The 21164-nt window shown below is 38.8% G+C and overlaps 1 protein-coding gene and 1 long non-coding RNA gene across 3 annotated transcripts; one reads left to right on the top strand and one right to left on the bottom strand.

Moving 5' to 3' along the window:
• Positions 1-213: 213 nt before the first annotated feature.
• Positions 214-6344, bottom strand: LOC129411069 (uncharacterized). 2 transcript variants are annotated; one of them, XR_008633134.1, is made up of 4 exons: positions 5365-6344; positions 4927-5053; positions 2628-2753; positions 214-1204 (listed from the first exon to the last, which is right to left on the bottom strand). It is a non-coding gene; the product is annotated as an uncharacterized LOC129411069 (long non-coding RNA). The 2 variants fall into 2 exon arrangements; XR_008633133.1 differs by having other exon boundaries at positions 214-2753.
• A 3561-nt stretch (positions 6345-9905) lies between these two features.
• LOC110174702 (tubby-related protein 1-like) lies at positions 9906-21111 on the top strand. Its single transcript, XM_055160817.1, has 14 exons — positions 9906-10106; positions 10820-10868; positions 13364-13496; positions 13565-13675; positions 14170-14292; positions 16162-16281; positions 16368-16508; positions 16585-16667; positions 19474-19638; positions 19711-19823; positions 19906-20014; positions 20094-20192; positions 20533-20704; positions 20784-21111. The coding sequence occupies exons 1-14, from the start codon at positions 10060-10062 to the stop codon at positions 20915-20917; spliced, it is 1599 nt and encodes a 532-aa protein (XP_055016792.1). The 5' UTR covers positions 9906-10059; the 3' UTR covers positions 20918-21111.
• Positions 21112-21164: the final 53 nt, after the last annotated feature.

Below are 21164 nucleotides of genomic sequence, written 5' to 3'. Positions count from 1 at the left end.
CCTGTAGCAGCTATATACGTTAGCATTCTGCTGAGTCATGCAAATTCAGCTGTGAATCCCATTGTATATGCTTTTAAAGTACCAAAAATCAGAGCAGCCTATTTGAAACTTTGGAAGAAATATACATCTTGTGGAGAGGAAAGACAAGGGCTGGAGAACAGCCAGACAACAGATTACAACCTCAATAGTAAAGCAGACATTGGTGAGACAACATAAATGCATCTTCCACTTTATATTCATTTGCCTGGTAGATGTATTGTACAGTTTTTTTCATATATTATTTACTCGATTGTCCTTGCTTGACAACATGTTTTCACAGTTGAACATCTTTTAAACAGACAGACCCATCAATAACAGTACAACATTGTAATTTCACATCACACTCAAGATTTATTTCGGGGGCATGCCACTGAAGTGTGTAGTTTCATTTCACCTGTGTAATGTCTCAGTTCAGTTTTATGTTTCATGTAAAGAGCAGTATGTACTACATTTTACAGTGTTAACCACACAAATATTATGACATTTCTCATGTTCAGTCTGTACTCTGAAATAATAAACTCTGCTCTTTTCAATGGCACAAAGTTCTAATTACAATTATTCAATTACAAGTCTACAGTTTTACATCTGAAAATATATTATTATATTATTATTATTATTATTATTATTGTTATTATTATTATTATTATATAACAACAACAACAATAATAATAATAATAATAAATAATAATAATGTGCATTGCAGTAATGATAAAGCATTTGGTGAAAAAAAAGACTGATAATACATGATAAATACTTATGATAAAATAGAAAAAAAAAAGCCATGTTATGCTCGTCAGTGACCACAGGATGGCATAAAGGCACTATTTAAAGTGAGCTCTCCGGACACTCATTGTTCCTTTCAAGGAAGGTAATAGACTGTATAGTTATCGCCTGAGTAGGACAAACCTTATCCTACAAACTATACAACCTACTACCTCACCTTGCTAGGCTCAACTCCAGGCTGCATTAATAGTGCTCAAAATCATTTCTGTTAAACTTATTTCATCTTCACAGCTCTCCATCTGTGGTTGAATCCGTCTCTTTAGGGAAGACAGTAGATTGTATAGTTAACTCAGAGGGAGGACACGATCCCCACAACTATTCAATCTACTACCTCAGCCTTAAGGACAGCAGTAAAGCAGTCAGGAGAGTAACGTGTGTCCACCTGTGGGCAAAAAATAATAACTTTTCATAATTCTTGTTCCAGTATGAACCTAACTGTGATTTGTTAAATCCACCTCATTGCAGTTTTTATTTTTATCCAAATCATGTCTCTATACTTTTACATTCTGTTCTTAGTTGTCTTGCTCTACACAGTATCACCACTTTAATATCACTAGCAATATAGATCTGCTACTTAAACTGTTAAATGCACCTCATTCAGAGGATAACTAGACACAGAAGTGAGTGAGTGGGGAAAGGCAAAGTGTTTTAGTATAGAGATGTACTAAACAGCAGAGTACTGAATTATTAAATAATGAGAGCTCCAGATTGGCAGGTCATCATGATGCCCACCCTTTGGTCTGACTTAGAAATGCAGCTTGTCTTGTAAGTCTTTCTGTTTTAGAGAATGAGGTACAGATATGTGGCAAAAGTGACCAGGCTTGAACTTCAAAGATGAGTCAAATTAAAAATATGAGTTGCCTGACCAATTCCTTCAGTTTCATGTCTTAACACAATGATGATGATCATCTGATCTACCTCCCCTTTAGCAGACACCACATTCTAACATTTGTGTTCTGTTGTTTTCTCTGTATCCATATGCTACAGCTGTAAAGTGTAAAATCTCTGGAGTGCGGATTATAGATGAATGTGTCTGGGTTTTAGTCTATATGCTGTAAAAAGCTGAGAGGAGGAAAGTGCCATCTTTGTTTAGTGTGAAAGCCACTTCAAGTCCATTGGCAGGAGTAGCATGTTTATGATGCCAGCTACAGTCTGGAACAAGCGGCACTGTCTGGGCGCAGAAGCCAACGACTGGTAGAGCTGAGTGAGCACAGACAGTGCTGTGGTCAAGTTTGGGTTCTTTGCATAAATTAGCATGTGAACCGTGGTAGCTGAAAAGATGCAGGGCAGTTCATTACCATTTTGAATTCCTCTTTGGCCTAATTAATGTCGGCCGTGATTGAAATGTTTTGGCATAGTGTGGTCCTGTGGTGTCAGGCCAAGCTCAGTGGAGTTACATGAAGAGGGCACCAGAGAGTCACAGCTCTGATTGAGATGTTGAAATAATTAGACAGTAAATGGTATCAACCCCAATCCAGCTGAGGGGCATGCTACTTAGTCTTTGAGCCAGATCCAAGTGCAGATAAATTTAATTGGCATATGCACTCTTGATCTCTTTTATTATTATATTATTATGAGGCTTTTGTTGTAAAAACACTAGCATTTCAATTTGAATATATCAGTTAATTAACACATTGCATAAAAAAGCAAAGTATTTCACTTCAGCCCACATTCAGCTGATGAGACATTTTAATCATGCTTTCAGCCTGATATGTTGTAAGCATAGCCAGTAGTGAAATGTCAAATCAAAGAAATTATGAGGGAATGTCTATGCGCCAAGAAGCGAAACAAACAAACAAATATACTCATGACATGTTGGCAGAGGTCCATGTTGATCAGCAGAAATCGGGGGCCATTGTGTGGCCTAAGGTTGCATCTTATTCCAGCATTTGGTGCCAGGGAATGGACATTGTCTTTGTGCCAAGCAGAGTCTAAATGAGACAAAAAGGGGTATGACACAAAGGGGGAGGAGAGAGTTTGGAAGAGCAGTGAGACGGTGCCATGTCATAAAGAGGGCTGTGATATTGTAAGGTGGTAAACATATGCTCCAACCAGAGCCTGCCCACTCCTTATGGTAAAGAAAGCTTCATTGTCTCTGAGCAGACCTCCGCCATATGTTGAGCAGCGGTCATCTTTGTGATCTGTTTAATAAACACTGGCATACATCTATACTGACCCCTCACAATGCCATTTTATAACTTTTTTCCAACCTTAAGGCCTAAGTCTTATTTGATCCTTCATTTAATGTGACGACGTGCAACTATTGATTATTTTAGCAGTCGACTAGTCAAACTGTTATTTTTGTTGTATGTTTTGATTTTTGAGATACATAGCTTCTGTATAAAGAATACCAATAAAGTGTATTGTTTATTTTTTTTTTTTTACATTTTGATTTAATAATGCACCTTTTGGCATGTGTTTTATAGCCTCTATAGTCCAGATAACAGTTATAATAATAAAAACTTCAATGATACAATCTGATTATTTTAATAGTCGACTATTCGCAGTTATTGCAGTTAATTGTTTCTCCCCTTGACTAAAGCAACTTGGCTTGTTGTGCAGTTGTAGCATGCGCATCTGCTAAGAAATGGACTTTAAATAGGTTTTATGGTCTTTAGATTCTAAACTTCACATTCATTTATTACAATATACGAATTGGCTCATATCTCCATATACCTTGTATCCACTAGCAGGAATCAGCCCTTCCTTTTAAGTGTTGGTGTATTAGGACATACTAAATGTTTGAAATAAATAGACATCAAGTCAAACTCTTAAGTAAGTAGTTTACAATGCTTTGCAGAAAATGTGTGCTGTGGGGCACTGGACACCCACTGTATAGTTAGTAACTGCTTGAGCTTGAATGGATTTATGACTTATAGCCCGCACCAGTCTGTTTATAACCCGTGAGTTATCATGCTAACAAACAGGAAGCACTGGATGTGTGTATGCCTTATTGTCAGATAAAAGCAACATGCAAAAATGCAGACTTTGATCCTGTAACCACAAAGTCACTCTAACTATGGGGAGGAGAGAAACGCAAATAGCGGAGGATATGACTTCCCAAACAACATGTCAACAGGCTGCACAGTGAGTTCATGTGAGGAGAGTGGGGGTGGGGGGAGGAAAGGCTGGACGGCCATTCTTCCGCTGGCCTCACTCTTCTTCTGTGTACAGTATACCATAAGCTGTCTCTGCACACCACCAAAGAGACTCCCAAAAGCTGAGTCAACTGCAGCAGAGACCAAACCACACAATTTCACACTGTGTGGCATCCAGCTAAACGTTTACACTGGCAACCTAAAGCACTCTGGACGGTGGCAATTATGTCACTGTAAATACAAATAAATCCATGTAAATTGTTTTTTTTGCACTTTTGTCATGAGGAAACAATGAGAGAAAATTGCTGAGTTAAAAACTGGGGCAATTTTACAACACAAGCCCCTTTATGTATGGGACAATGCTTGCATCACCAAATCTGGTTCATACTGGTTTACAAACTAGCGATGCACACAAACACTGTGTTAAGTTTCTAATTTGCTCATTTATACAGCATTTATGTTGGACCATCACATGCTAATTACAAAAAAACTATCATATTTTAAATTTAGTCTTTCATTTTGTGGTGAACCATTGCTGTGGCAAGGCTCCCAGTCTCACCCCTCAAACAGCAGTTATCATGCAACATTCAAACTCCCATCCAAGTTGAGAGAAAGAAAGAAATATTTTTTTATGATCTTTGCTGTATTAATCACGTTTATGTTTTGAGTTTGCCAGTAACGTGTGCAAAATAAACTGTTCTATATTCAAGGACAGGCCTCACCACAGTTCACTGTTGTTTTAGTAAAGAACTGTAAAAAATATATTTTTTTAAAGTACGAACCAAATATCCATTCACAACTCATCTTCATGTCTACGCAATTTTGAGTTAATGTTTTAAACTTTTCTTTGTTAGACATGTACGAAGGAACAATAGGCCTCGTGTTTGGTTCTATCATTGCAGACGTGTGTACAGCGTGGAATCAAAAAGCCAAACTGAATTGAAGCACAAGAAAGTATAAAGAGGAATGTATCATAAGATATAAACAGATTAAAACCTTTAAATACCTGGACACATGTATTTAAAACAGATCCGGATACTGGTCACCTATGCAAAATGAGGCCATGGTTTCAGCGGGCAAAAAGACGGGTTACAGACGACCCAAGAAGGCACTTCCACATCTTTCTCTTTCGCCTGCAAGACGAGAGAAGAAAGGCTCAGAAGTGAACCAGCATGAAGCCCCACTCGAACATGGGCAGGGGCTCCAGAGCAGCCGTGCCCTCCTCTGTCCCTGCCCACTTTGAGAGCACTGCCAAGAGGACAGACGACAACAGGAGATGGGACACAGCAAGTCACAAACTTTGACTCAAATCTCAGCTTTATTTGGGGTCGTGGGAAAGACATAAATACCACAGTTTGAAAAACGGCACAAACAAACATGAAACAAACAGAAGAATCTATTCCAATAGAGTTAAATGAAGGAGGAATCAGAAATCTTAACTTACTGTACAAAGTGCCCTGTAACAAGTTTGACAGATTTATCTTGAGTTTGCCCAACAGTTCCTTGAGCATTGCACAGCACATGAGTAAAGGCTCCTCTCAGATCTGTGCTGTGAAGCCTTTTGTCAGCATTTGGCATCAGTCCCAGGTAGTACATGCCTCACAGTTCCCATTTTCCGTAGTCACCCTCGGCGTCTTTAGCCGTTCTCCACCTGCCTGAGTTTTTGTGTTGAGCTGTTGCTATATAGAGACTGCAACTGCTGTGGTTGTGGTTGCACTAAACAAGGGGAAATATTTGTAGCATACATAACAGAGTCAATGAACTATCTCGATTGTTTTCCTCAATACAGCATGTGTAACTAAATGCGTCAGACAGAGCAACTGAGTGAGAAGTCTCCTTGCAAACTATTTGTGCAAAACAAAGCTCCTCAACAGTCCCAGATATTGATTGAAAACAAGGTGCAAACCGTTTGGCGCCACCAACTCAGTGTGTTTCCTCAGGCACTATCCGAGGCAGCCCTATGTGTGACGTCAGTTCTTCTTTTTCTGCAATAGTCTTCTCGCATATAAATCCTTGCCACAAGCGTACTTTGCTTGCTCCTGTAGCTCTTCTTGTCTAAAAGACTTCATTCATATGGACCTCTGAGATACGATGAAAACAATGCCGGAGGAAAGTTTCTGTGCTCACTCACAAACACACGGTTTATAACAGTTCAGCTGCAAAAGCTTAGGCCAGCCTCCATTGGCACTGGTTCAAAAGAGCAATGCCTCTTTGAGAGAAGCGGTGGGACAAGTCTGTGCAGCACTGTGGGCTGTTATGGGTCGCTCTGACACCAGGGCAGTGACCACTCTCAGGGCTTTCCCACTTGCAGCCGGGGCCACTCCAGCCCCTCACACATCTGTTCACCCATGTGAAGGCTGGAGCTGCTCTCAGTCAGGGGAGAGAAACTCAAGCTGCTGATCTATTTCTTCTTACTTTATCTGTTTCTGCTTTCAATTTGGAGCAGCATAGACTAAAAATAAAAGAAGTCAAAGTAATAACTATAAGTAGTGAGTTAACAGGAACTCTTAACAGGAAGTCTTATCATCTGCTTCTCAGTAGACAAATATGGCCGAGTGACTCCTCATGTGGTTTGAGCAAAGGCAAATGTGTCAAACCACACTCGATCTGTAATAAACTTTAAATATGACAGCATGCAGATGCAAAGATCATTAAAAGTTGAGTTTTGCCCATATGATATTTTAAATACATTTAGGTTACCTGTTAGTTAACTTGTTGTTGCATTAAGAAACAATAACCATGACACACTGATAAGAGTAAAGAGTAAAAATGTATTTTTTTTTACAATCCAACATGATATTTTATATAAGTTTTGCAAAGCCACCAAAACTTGTCTACGCTAGTTCTTTATATGCAAAATAGAACTCAAAATAGAACATTTATATAACTGATGCGGCTAATACTCGTATTGTCACAGCTTATGTAAACTAAAATAGTTTCCTGGATGAACTAGACTGAACTCTAGATTTATCATTGTCTTTCAATAATTCCCCATAATTTCATACACTCTTATTTGTAATACAAAAGGTATTACTGACAATACTGGCATCAAAGCACTCTTGTGTGTATTTCATGGGACTGGCCTCATGTTGACCTTAATTTATTGTCTTGTGTGCTCATAGCTTTATGGATCATTGCAACACACAAGTCTTCAAATGATTCATAAGCTATCCCATGTAATGTGTAGTTGGCAACATTTAGCCTATGGGTATACTATTTGATTTACTATGTCAAGGTTACAACTCCCTATCCTTCTTATTTATCTCAATGGAAAACAAATTTCCTTAAAAGGTCAACATTTAATAGTGTTGGAAAATGTATAAATTAAAGTTTTGTTTTTGTTCTAAAATGGTCAAAAATGTAAATTTTGATTTTGTGATTTTACCCCATTCAAATAATGAAATATTTAGAATTAAACTGCCATGATGAAAGAACCCTTGCCATAGTTTGAAGCCCATGAATACAATGCATATGAAATGAAATAATATAGTCAACTAGTGTTAAGTCACAGCAACCCAAGTCAAATATCTATAATGTTTAGTCCTAGAATATAAGTATTTGGTCTGGGTATGTTTTCATATAAACCTGATTTGCTGTTGTGTTTCCCATTGTTTATCCAGTCATGGGTTGTCACTGGTTTAATCATTCACAAGACTTAACTGAGGTCACGTCCTCACTATGAGCTGCTTCATCAACAAATCTATGTGGGTCCAAACCAGTCTAAAATATCATTGTCATTATCAGACCCCCTGCCCCTGGCCCCCCCCACGGTCTCCCTAAGCGCACTACCTTTATACATTACCCATAATTCATCTGGTTTAGTGTTTGTACAACTGCTCTGAAGAGTCCCCACTTCACTATAACTTTGATTGATGTGTTTTCATTTCTTCCAGCCTTGTTGTTACAGTTGTTGGTATAGTAAGGGCTGCTTTTACTGCCTCTCTGTTAAACTCTCTTGTGCTGCCTCTTATTGCTTCACAAATGTTTACAGTCTTGCTTGCAGTAATAAAATATAACTGTAGTGTAAATGCAGTGTAGTGCACTGTAGTGTTTGTGGTGAGAAACCCATACATTTTGTCATGGTGGCCCTTCAGTAGTTATTGCTACAGTGTTTTTAGGGGAGGACTATATGCTTCTATTTTCAAACAGTTGTGTTACCATTGAATGACTCTCAAATAATCCCTGTGATTTTACAATGTATATAAAAGTATTATCATAAAATAAATAAAACAAACTGCAGAACTACAACTAACTATTTTACACATAGGCTATAAAAATAAGGCTTTGAGCAAACAAAAAAAAACAACAACAAAAAAACAAAAAAACTAAAAAAAAATATGGGCAAAGTGTACTAGCCAATGGGAGGCTACAAACTGTTACTTTCGTTTTATTGTAGTTTATTATGCCATGATTAGTTTCTTGCTTTCCGGCTGCTGAGCTGATGTAATCTTGGGTAACAGCAACATCTTGTGGTCAACAAATGAAATAACAATATGTTTAAATAAGATTTATACTTGAGTTTTTCACTTATTACTTCATTAAGTTCATTGTCACTGCATTGGCTCCCTGTGAGTTTCAGGATCGATTTTAAAGTTCTTTTACTGGTTTTTAAATGTCTTATCTCTCAGAACTGCTTTTACCCTACGAGCCCTCGCAGACCCTGTGCTCCTCCGGCAGCAGGCTCCTGGTCATTCCCAAAGTCAGGACACACACTCACGGAGAGGCGTCTTTTCAGTACTACAGCCCCCGTCTATGGAACTGCAGCCGGAGGAGCTCAGGGCTGCAGAGAACGTTCATGTTTTTAAGAGCAGGCTCAAGACCCACCTTTTTAGCTTTTGATTAAATTCTTATACTTTTACCTGTTTCTATTGTACACATTTTATTATATTTATTTATTTTAGGCATATTTTTTAGGATTTCCAGTGTTTCTTCTGTAGGAGTCCTCTGCATTAGGAGCAGAGGTCGGCTGTGGCCCCGTGGGCTCCTGGAGGAGGGTTGGTGCTTGGGCCTCAGGTGTCTGGGCTTCATCTCTCCCTTGGGCCCTGTGGTGGTTCCTGGTGTTGGTGGACGTCTCTCTTCTCCTGATGTAGACGTCTCCTCTGATGGTGCTTTCTCAACTGGTTCACCTGTATTCAGCCTCACATTTTACTATGTCCGGTTTTATGTATTTTAGAAGGTTAGTGTGTGTGCGTGTGTGTGTGCGTGCTTGTGTGCCTGGGTTGTTTGGTTGTGTGGAGTCGGGCAGGTGTGGGGGTTGGGTAAGTGGGTGGGTGGAAATGTGGGATTGTTTTTAATCACTGTAAAGCACTTTGTGTTACATTTTTGTATGAAAAGCGCTTTATAAATAAAGTTTGACAACAACAACAACAACAACAACAACAGCTATGTTTTGGCTTTCAACAGCTTCCCAGTGACCGACTGATAAAGATAACGGCCAGTATTTTCCACTGGGCTCTCTCCTTCACACAAGACATTCATTCAGAAAAGGTGGGTAAAAAATAGTGTGTCACAATACTAAACTTTTACATGCGCGCACACACCCACACACACACACCCACACGCACACACACACACACACACACACACACACACACACACACACACACAAAAGGTAGTAGTTTGTTTGGTACAATGTGACATTAAACTACTTCTGATATAGATCAAGACCATTCTAAAACTGTACAGGAAATGTCCAACTTTGTCCTATTTTGTCAATATAAATACCAATTCAAATAAGCAACAATATTTTTTATTTACATTGTGTTTTTCATGACACTCAAAGAAGCTTTTATATATATATAATGATAGTTTTAACATCCATCTGTGCCTTTTTTTGGATAAACCTACACCAAGAATACAACAGTATAAACTATAGCTTAAACTGCTTACATTCTAGATGTCTAAAAGTATAAAATGATAAAGCTTTACTGTGATTCCTGTATAAATCAGCCATAGAATGATATGTATTTTCCCAGATGATCTGTGCATGGCTGTGTCATAGCTTCCGGGTTGTGGCACAGTTCAAATGGGACTTGTTGCTTTGTTGGAAATCCTCTTACACACTGAGATCATGTGACCCGTGTTTTGCATGGAGCATTCACTTAGACAGGATATAACACAGAAGGCACTGGAGTGAATCATGTCTCGACCAAATACCACAGTGAAAGAGGCCTGGACTCGAGAAAGGTAGGGCATCACCACCATCAGTAACTCAGTCCTACAGTAGCCTTGTTTTTGTGTCAGTGGTTACTTTTGCCCATTTTCCACTGTGACTTGCCAACTAGAGCAAAACCAATCAGTGGCACAGCCTCTGAAGTTTCTGTCAGGCAGAACGAGACCAAGGGACCATGTGACCTGTGCCGGAAGTCTGACAACAGAGAGCACTAGAGCCAAGTCAATTAGCACACTTCTAGAGACTCAAGCTCTAGGCTGTTGTTTATAAAGACAAATGTTGCATTTAAAGACTAAATATTAATCACTAAAACTAACCATACAAAAATCAGAACAATGTTGGGGTGGGCGATATTGACAAAAATTAATGTCTTGATACTTTGGAGTCTACCATTAACATTATATTCTGGCAAAGCAGAAATCTTCTAAATGTAAAATGTATTAACTGAGGTTTAAGTGTGAGACAAAGGTGAAAGGACTGTAAAATGACTCACACAAGTTTTATTATTTATTCACCTCCTTTGCACATTCATATTACAAACTAAGACTAATTGTGAATTTATTATTCTCCTGCAAATGCTGGTAGTTTGTAAATACGTAAATAAAGGATTGTGGATTTATTATTTTAAATACTATTATCAAACATTTGTACAATATTTTATTCAGGAACCATATATTTATTTGTACATTCATGTTGTACATTATAATTCCCATTTTGTTTCTTCCAGAATTCCTCACATTGATGATTCCGATTCGTCTTTAGAGCAGAAGTCTCAGGTAAGTTTTAAATCTTAAAACAGTACATATGATTTTGGTTTGCAGAACTTCCCCTTGACAGTGGCATTTCATATAATCATCATTTATGTGTTAAGTGGCACTGACATTTGACATTTTAGAACCCTATATGTATTGATCAGAATTTTCCAAATAATTGCAACTAAGTACATATATGTGGCCGGGGATAGAGGGGAGTGAGGGGAGTTTCTCAATTTCAAGCCTCAAATACAGGACAAAACAGGATTACTGAAACATGCATCATTCAATATAAATACAATTATGTAAGTTAACAATGGACTCAAATTTTAAAACAAAGTTTAAAGCTTATTAAAGATGATTTTTCATAATTTGTCTTATTTAAGTTTACACCCATCTTTGCCAAAGGAGTGTCTTGTCGGTGAGACACATATTGTGTCATTGCTATCCCTTATAAACAGCTCCCCTCCCTGCTCCTGAACAGTTGACGTGTCTCTACAAAGCAGATGGCTTTACACATAAATCCTATTAACAACTTTCTGCTGATGGTGATGCAGTGTGGTAGGGCTTTCTCACTCCTTCATTAGATCCACTAAGAGAACAGCATTTTATTTATTACCAAAGGAATAGAAGAGCTCAGTTCAGAAGCTACAACATGTCTGCAGAAAAGGTAATGTTTGGAGCAGAAAAGGTAATGTTTGGCGCCTGCTTTGGGATGCATTTTACAGATATCTCAAACAAAATCATTCTCTTGAAAATGTATTGTACGTTTATTTTATTAAGGAAAAGCTCCTTGAGGTGAGTCACCTCATTTTCGGGGTAAATGTATAATTACCACAGATTGTTTGTGTAATCCCTCAGTCATCCAGATAGGATCCATTTTTTTTATTGAATACATTACGCAGCTCATCCAAGCTGAAGAAGCAGTTTGGATGAATTGCAAAATGTATTCGATCAAAAGACTTTTGTCCACTTGACACAAGTGAATTTGCTAATTACCATAATCATTATCACTAGTACTTGCACTATAAGTGTGTAATGTGATCAATGAAACAGTTATTTGTTTAACATAATATGTTTTGTTGCATAGAAAGTCAGTTGTGACCTGTATGTCAGGTAACTGCTCCAAATGCAAAATGGTAGTGTGTGGTATCAAGTGAAATTAGTGACCTAGCTGAACTTTTCAGTTCAGTTATATACAAAAAATAATTATCTTCCATATGCATGGGTGTTGGTCACACAATTAACTTTTTACATTAATAATTGATTTATAAATGTAATTCATAACAGACAGATGCAGCCAAACCCCATTTGATCCCATTGTTTTTATTTCCATGGATTTTCATGGGCCTAATGATGTACCTGTGAAAGCATGGATCATAGACTGAAGGCTGTAATCCAGCCATCTCATGCAAAATCCTCTGTAAAAGTAATCTAAAACATTTGAATTATTAGACTTAATGATTTAAATATCACTGACCATGTGTTATTCATTGTCCAATATCTGAACAAAAATGTATATAATATATAAGCTTTTATTTCACATTATATTGTATTTTGCAAGTTAAACATTACATAATACAATAAGGAATGCATTTAAATTCTGATTAAACATTGTAGGTGGTTGGAGCAGATGTACACCTGATTTCCACTCAGTTCACATGCTGTCCATTCAGTATATTACAGACAAGTTGTGAATTGTAGTTATAAATAGGAGTCTGTCCATGCAAGATCTGTGTGTAATAGGATTACCTTTACTTCTGTTGCCACATCACACTGACCTGGTTCTGTGTGACTCAGTAAAGTGACACGTTATTCTTGTAGTGTTTCCACAGGTTAAGACCTTTGCTTCCAGAAAAATTAACTCCTTCTTTAAACTGCATTCTGCCTAAAGCACATTTAGTAGAGTTATCATCAGAAAAGAGTGCCCACTAATGCATAAACAAACTGGTAAGAAGCGTGAGGTGTAAAGGTCAGATGCTCAGACCTTAAACTGTCTTGAGTCTAGACAGCCAGAGCTAAGATATTAACACATGCTCTGAAGACTGAGTGTTTCGTTAATGGAGACCTTATAAAGAATGTTATGCACTTTGGTCATTGGTTTCAGCTTCCTGTTTATAGTATAGCTGCCATTTTGATCACTTTTCATTTAAAGATATAATATTTTATTTTGAATTATTAATTACCGTGGCTACAGTGCAGATTTTCTTCACTCTGAAATCAGTGAATCATTGCAATATGTTTTGTTTTCTTTGGGAATTGGAAAAATAAATTATTTAATACTCAAATTGTGGCCAATGTTAGTTCCATTTACTCACCACATTCCCAGACCTCACAAAATGGCACACATTGTTACAAAGAATGTTGATTTATTTGTGTTTTAATATTATTTCGCTTTGAATTCTTGCCTTTCCTTTGGACCTTGTTTCAGTGAGTTCAATACTATTTTTTCATTCTAAAGTTTAACATAACACATTCACATCAAATAACTTTATTTGTGTCACTTCAGCTAATAATAGAAGATTAAAAAGAAGAAGGAGGATGCAAAGGACTCAAAAGAGGCTAAACTCAATGGAAGTGAAACCAAGCCTAAGAAATCAAAGACAAAAAAGCATGAAGAGGAGGATGATGAAGATCCACCTGTCGAAAAAAGTGTGTGACAGATAAGCAGAAAACATATTTAAAAACATGATCTAACCACATTAACTACAATCCTCCAGCTGGGAAGAAAGTGAAGAAGAAGAAGTCAGAGAAAGAGTCTGAACCAGAGGAAAAGGACAAAGAAAAAGAAACTAAGAAGAAAACGAAAAGTGTTCCCAAAAAGAAAAAAGGTTGGTCAAAATATCTGTAATAATAATAATGATAATAATAATAATGATAATAATGATAGATTTACAAAGCACTTTTTGGACTTTCAAAGACCATACATTGCATTATTCCTTCACTCCACATCTTGTAGTAGTAAGCAGTTATTGTAGGCACAGAAAAAGCAGGGGTGTTTGTGCCATCGGCCTCTCCAACCACCACCATTCACTCATGCACACATCACATTCACAGTGGCTTAAGTGTCTTTAATAAATCATACAACAACAGTAAACACAAGAGCCACTGCTGACCCACCATGCCACCTGGTATTTCCCAGGGTTTCCCATCCCCAGTACTAACCAGACCCACCCCTGCATAACCTCCAAAATCGAGATTCTGAAGGTGTTAAAGCTGCACATAAAATAAATTGACATTGCTATTAATATACATGTGTAATATATTTTTTGCAAGTATTTTAATTAATAACTTAGCTTTTCCCTTTCTGAAATTGCACTGTCAGACAGCTCAGATGATGATGACGATGAAGATGAGGATACGCCTAAAAAGAAAACCAAAAAGAAAATGACAAAAGACAGCTCCCCATCGTCAACGTCTGGAAAAGAGAAGAAGTCCAAATCTAAAGGTAAAAAATAACCACTCCACTGTCAGACACACACATAAGAGGATTGTATTGTGTAATACAGTGACAGGACAAATAATACAGAATTAAGAGGCTTCAGGTTAAATATAGAAAAAGGAGTTGAACTTCTAATCTGCATGTTTCAAGAAAATGACACAATATGGTTAATTTCACAATGCTGTCTATTTTTAGTCAATTTAACCAATGTCAAAGAACAGTAGGAGCTGTATACTAAAGATTATACAAACAAAAACTAAAGCATATTATTTGAGTCTGCCTTATTGGTAACACTATATAATAATGGTAATGATAATATGTGTTATTTCAAAATAACATAGCTCATGTTTTACTTTCACTTTTTATTCAACATTTAATATGTGATTCTACCAACTGGTTTAGCTGTCATGTGCTATTATTGTGTGCAGTTACATTTCAGATTTTGTCTTTGAGCTAAACCTGGCCTTTCCTCCTCACAATCACCTCAGCGTTTCACTTGCACTGACTTGTGTTTGTGATTTGAAACTCCTCCTTCGATTCCACAGAGAGCCCTGTGGCCTCTCTATTATCTGTGGCTTTAGAAATCACCTAGTCTGTTTATTATATAATTTTATTTGTTTAATTTAAAGGTGCACTATTTAACTCTTCAGATTGGAGGCTTGCTATACCTGCTTGTCAAGAATGTTATTTCTTTGCCTGGTATGTTCCACTAACCTGGCTCATGCCAGAATGATGTGTGTATCACTCCAAATTGACTTCAGCACATAATCAACCTGAAACGCCTCTTGCTGAAAACAATTTGAAAAAGCAAAATGTCATGACGATTATTTAAATCTGATTAGTCGAAGCATCACAATGGCAGAAGAAGCTGAAAGTTTTGTTTCACCCAATTAAGAGAAAAGCACAGACATATTCTCTGTTTACAAATGCTCAAAGCGCCTTCTGCATGTTTTCCACCAACAAAATAGTCCACATTGGTGCTAAAATAGGCTGAAGGGTGTCTGTCAGCATCGCCATGTTTGTTTGGGTTTGTTTGAGTGCTTTACCTTTGGTGATTGGTTGCCCACCACCTGTAGGGCCCCATTGTACCAGTGGGCACACTCCAAAATTGATTCTTGTGAGTTTGTGAACTCACAAATATCGCGAGAATCTGTCTTGCTGTGCAAGGTTAATGTTCCACAGTATGGCATACATGGTGCTGGCAACTTTCCAGAGGAAAATTGTAGACAAAGCAATCATATGTCCATGAAGAACCCACCAGAAAGGTTACATTGAGCACCTTTAAATTTTGAAAATGACAATGATAATATACACAGACACATCAGATTTATTTAGTGTATTTCAGCAGAATCAAGGCAATCTGTCAGGTCAGTCTTACGTGGTAGTGATAAGCTACTTCTTTTTCCCCACTGCTGAGTGGCTGAACTGTGTCTGCCAATCGGCTGCCACCAGTTGCATACGGACACAGATTCAGACAAAACTGGTGAAGAGTCTTTCCCAAAAACAATTCACAAAGAAAGTTTGTACAGGTCAGAACTAACTGCCAACCTTTGGGTTTCTGAGCGAAGGCTGACTCACTGCCACCATCCTTGTTTTATAGACACAGACCATATGTTCTGAAACCCTTTACAGTATGTGTGTTGTTAACTTCTAACCCATTGTAGATGATGTACTGTATTCCACTAAGATGTATTTCCATTATCTGTATATTTGTACTGCTTTTGTGTAGTGTATTTCTGCTGTTTCAACAGTTTCCTGAGAGCAGTGTCTTTACTATACAGTCTGCTTAACTGCATAGACTGTTTAGAAAAGGAACCATATAATGTGGAACAAAACAAAATAATACACATGTTACATATGCAATGTGTTCTTTAGATGACAAAGATTCTGACGGCAAAGAAAAAAAGTCCAAGTCAAAAGAAAAGGACAAGAAGAAAGAACCAGCCTCGATGTTTCAGATAAATGGAGACAAGGACTCTAAACCCAAAAAGAAAGGTTATGATTGTTATTATTATTATTATTTTCAGTTGTTGTTTAATCCATTTTATTTACCATTGTCCAATTACCTTTACACATAACAGCTGCAAAATCAGATAGTGAAGACAGTGAAGAGGAGACCAAGCCTAAATCAAAGAAGAAGTCCAGTAACTCAGCCTCATTGTTTGTAGTGTCAGATGACAAGGACAAGGACAAAGGCAAAGACAAGAAGACCAAGAAAAAAGGTAGTCACACAATTACAACTGGTTTGTCATAAAATATTCAAAACAATATATTTAACCATGCCGCTTTCTGTTTTAGCTAAGAAAGAAGAAGAAAGTGACTCAGAATCTGAAAAAGAAGAGAAATCTAAGAAGAAGAAAGGAAAAGGAAAAAAGAAAAAGGTACTCATTGAGGATTTTAGACATGAGCCCCTCATTAAAGTAAACTCTGTAACTTTTCTGGTGAGGTGGGTGTCTGCTTGTCTTCATGTCTCCATAGAGATGATACTGGTTTGGTTAAAGGTTGTATGGAGGATTTTTTTTTGTTTCAAATTGTCAATGATAGCATTATAGAGATGCAGTAGCCTTGTAATTATGATGACCAAAAAAAAGAGAATAAAAATTCATCAACTCTGGACGTGGTGGGGCCAGCTAAACATTTGCCAATAGATAACGACACTGCCTCATTATTTGTTAGCTGACAGGCTGTCAATCAATCTCCCTACGTTTTTAGCGTAACTGACTTGACTGCGCGCCGCCGGTACATGGTTTACGTACGACTGTCACGCAGTCCACAGACGCAAGCCGCACAGACGCTGTTTACTCCACCAACGCAACAGTTCTTAGCGGCTTTTTTTTACCTATATCTTCCTCACAGTTCGCACAAAGTTTGTTGCAATGGCGACAAGAATCCAGGAGCAGTTATCCACAAAAGAAAGTCCGTTTTTGAGATTGCTGAAAGAAGAAGACAAGGGGAAAAGCAGCGAAGCCAAACTAAGGTGATTCTTGAAGATTCATTCCAGCGATGGTGCGACTGAAGCAGACGCAGGGTCTAAAGACTGACGCACTGGTCACCAAAAATCCGTGTATCATTCGTTCATTCGTTTTTCAATATAAAACCAAAAATAAGAAAACGAAAAAACAACAGTTTTCTTCGTTATTTGTCTCCAAAACCAAAATGAAAAAACGGATAACGATTCGTTTTTTCAGTTTTCAATTTTGTGTTTAAATGAAGAATGGAAAAAACGGATAACGGCCGTTTCCCGTTTACGTGACTTCCGTGACTGCGATGCCGAACTTTTGCACCGCATACGGACTGAATCAGGACTGATCCAGGTCTGAGACCAGAGCGGGACTGAGACCGAGACCAGAGCGGGACTGAGAACGGGTCCTGCCGTGGGCTCTGAGCCTCCGGTCTGGTCCCGGTCTGGTCCTGGTCTTGTCTCGGTCTCGGTCTCAGGCCCGCTCTGGTCCCGGTCTGGTCCCAGTCTCAGTAGCGCTGTGGTCCCGGTCTGGTCCCGGTCTCAGTAGCGCTCTGGTCCCGGTCTGGTCCCGGACCTGGTCCATTTGAACCAAAAGCTCTTAGTTCGATTCATTTTCATTGGTGTGAATGCGTCAGTCGGATGCTTTGCACCACCTCGGAACCAGCCGCGGTTCTTGAGCGCAGAGGACCGGAGCAGCTCTGTCCCGGTCTCAGTCCTGCTCTGGTCTCGGTCTGGTCTCGGACCTGGATCCGTCCTGATTCAGTCCGTATGCGGTGAGACTGGGACCAGACCGGGACCAGAGCGGGCCTGAGACCGAGACCGAGACAAGACCAGGACCAGACCGGGAACCAGACCGGAGGCTCAGAGCCCACGGCAGGGCCGGAGCTCGAAGCTGAGGCTCGGACCCCGTGGAGGCTCGGAGTCAAAGCTCGGAGTCCGCCCTGGTCCCAGTCTGGTCCCGGTCTGGTCCCGGTCTCAGTCCCGCTCTGGTCTCGGACCTGGATCAGTCCCGGTTCAGTCCGTATGCGGTGCAAAAGTTCGGCATCGCAGTCACGGAAGTCACGTAAACGGGAAACGGCCGTTATCCGTTTTTTCCATTCTTCATTTAAACACAAAATCGAAAACTGAAAAAACGAATCGTTATCCGTTTTTTCATTTTGGTTTTGGAGACAAATAACGAAGAAAACTGTTAGTTTTTTCGTTTTCTTATTTTTGGTTTTATATTGAAAAACGAATGAACGAATGATACACGGATTGCCAAATTACTCCTGGACAGGTCACTTCTGCTTATTATGAAAACGTACTTTATTTCCAAGAGCTAGACAAACGTTTTTCAGGACACAAAAGCGATATCCTATGTCTGAAAACGTAATTTTCAAGGCAAAGAAAGAGTCCGCTTGCTGCTGCGTCTTGTAGTTAGTTCATTCGCACTGAATCTCTGCGCAACCTTCTCTGCACCCCTTCCTGCTCCTCTCCCCGCTGCCCGTTCCGCTCTTCCCCCTGCTCCTCACTTCTCTGGGCACGGAATCTCCGCGCACCGCTCCCCTCTCCTCTCCTCTCCCTGCTCCCTGCTCCGCTCTTCTCCCTGCTCCTCACTTCTCGTCCGCGCATGAAATGTCCGCACACCCGCTCCCCCCGCTCCTCACTTCTCCGTCTTGCCTAACCAACACTGTAGTTAGTTGTTTACAAGTCATGTGCAGCTCACCGGCTGTAAACAAACCTGTTTCTGGCGTAAGGAGGAGGCGGGAGGAGGCGTTTCTACGTAGGAAGCTGTAGGGGAGGGGGGGTGGTTTCACGCATGCGCAACATTTGAAAAAGGACAAACAGTCGCTGGATTTCTCGTTCCTTGGAAAATCCTCTATACAACCTTTAAGGGATGTACCGATCTGATACTGGTGTCGGTATTGATATCGGAACTGAAAAAGCTGGATCGGTGCATCACTCCTTTGGCTGTTAAAGAATGTTCCATGTTATGACGGTGGACTTATATATTGTTCATTTATTAGATTACAGATATCTTATTGCTAAAAGAAAATTCCTTGCACTCTTACTCTGTGTGGACTCGCCTCTTTACATTATAACCTAATTTGGTCCGGTGGAGTGACCAGCTTTTCTTCATGGAGACTGATAAGTTTAATGCTGCTAAGCAATGGCAGATCCTCAAAGAGAAACATTACACAGGATTAATTTTTGAAAAATATCAATTATAATTATGCACTGTTTAGGCAAGATCTCCATCACCAGAGATTGAGTTTGACAACTTGGAGAAGTTTGTGTTAGAACCAGCACCTCAAGGTGTCACAGTCAAATGTAGAGTGACCAGGGATCAGCGTGGGGTGGACAAGTCTCTCTATCCACTGTATTACCTCCACCTTGACAATGAAAAGAAGGTAAGACTTTTTTCAAACTAATTATGTGTTTTTAAATTATTTTCTTTATTTTAAATGAATTCTTCTTTGTAGACATTTTTATTGGCTGGAAGGAAGAGAAAGAAAAGTGCCACTTCAAATTACCTAATTTCAATTGATGCAACTGATCTGTCAAGAGGAGGAGATAATTTTGTTGGGAAACTAAGGTAGTCTAAATGCAGCTAATTGTTTGTAACATTAATTGTTGTTCTAGGTGATTCATTAATCCTTTTTTCCCATTCATCACAGGTCAAATTTGATGGGCACCAAGTTTACTGTGTATGATAATGCCCTGAATCCTGAAAGGGCGCTTCCTGACATGTCAAATGCACGTCAAGAGTTAGCTGCAATCATATATGTATGTAATATACCAGCGATGTACAAATACAGATTTGTTTGTCAAGAGTATTTTTTAATCTTTATATTTTATGATGCAGGAAACAAATGTTTTAGGAATCAAAGGTCCTAGAAGGATGACAGTCATTATACCAGGAATGAACAAAGACAATGAACGAATCCCTCTACGACCCAGAAATGTATGTCTTTTGTTTCTAATTTTATTAACGCTGTATGTTATATTTAATGTACATGGATTTGATGTGGGGGTCTGCACATCATTGTCTCTATGGAGATGTTATTGCATCTTTGCATGGATTTGCTAAAAATTGTGGGGCCACCTCTCCACAAATCTGACTTGTACCTTTGCATAGTGGGGCCACCTTCTTGCTTGATAAGATATATTTGATTAACACCAGCTCATGGAATATTCCAAGCAAAGCAATCACATCTCAATGGATGGAGACGAGCCATAAAAGTTACATATTGCACCTTTAAGCCATCATCATTGAATGTTTTTTATACATTTTTGCATGGCAGGACTATGATGGCCTGCTGATAAGGCATCAGAACAGAAGGATGGATAATCTGATTGAGCTGCGTAATAAAGCTCCAGTTTGGAACGAGGAGTCATCATCGCATGTGCTCAACTTCAATGGCCGTGTCACTCAGGCCTCCATCAAAAACTTTCAGATAGTTCACAGCAATGACTGTAAGTACTGCCTACAACTATTTATAGATTTGTCATGAAATAGGAATGATTCTGACTTCATCTTTAATTGTGTTTTCAGTGGACTACATTGTGATGCAGTTTGGACGTATAGCTGATGATATTTTCACTCTGGACTACAACTATCCTATGTGCGCCGTTCAGGCCTTTGCCATTGCTCTATCTAGTTTTGATGGAAAAATTGCCTGTGAATAAAATACTCCAATTCGTCATACAATCTATTGCATTAATGTCAAACAAATGGTGTCAGTTTGGGTTTGTTCATCCTAGTTTTTTAGCTTAAATTATTGTTGCTTTTTATTTGACTTTTTTGCCGTTTTTGAATTTTTATTTACTTTGAACAATTTATATGTGTTAATGAAATCTAATAAATGTGAACTGAGTATAAATATTACTGTTTTTAAATTGTTTTGTGTGCATAATCTTAGTAAGTCAGGCTAAG

This window comes from Boleophthalmus pectinirostris, unplaced genomic scaffold (genome assembly GCF_026225935.1).
Source record: "Boleophthalmus pectinirostris isolate CB_2022bp ecotype Guang Dong unplaced genomic scaffold, ASM2622593v1 HiC_scaffold_3, whole genome shotgun sequence".
NCBI lineage: Eukaryota > Metazoa > Chordata > Actinopteri > Gobiiformes > Gobiidae > Boleophthalmus > Boleophthalmus pectinirostris.
Note: the sequence above shows the minus strand (reverse complement) of the source record. Positions and strands in the feature narration are given on the sequence as shown.

What these genes read in the sequence shown, in the direction of transcription:
- LOC110174702 (XM_055160817.1), top strand. Translation starts at nt 10,060, where the DNA reads ATGTCTCGACCAAATACCACAGTGAAAGAGGCCTGGACTCGAGAAAG. An exon ending in CAAGAAGACCAAGAAAAAAG is followed by an intron (nt 16,509 to 16,584) that starts GTAGTCACACAA and finishes TTTCTGTTTTAG; the next exon opens with CTAAGAAAGAAGAAGAAAGT. An exon ending in GAAAAGGAAAAAAGAAAAAG is followed by an intron (nt 16,668 to 19,473) that starts GTACTCATTGAG and finishes TGCACTGTTTAG; the next exon opens with GCAAGATCTCCATCACCAGA.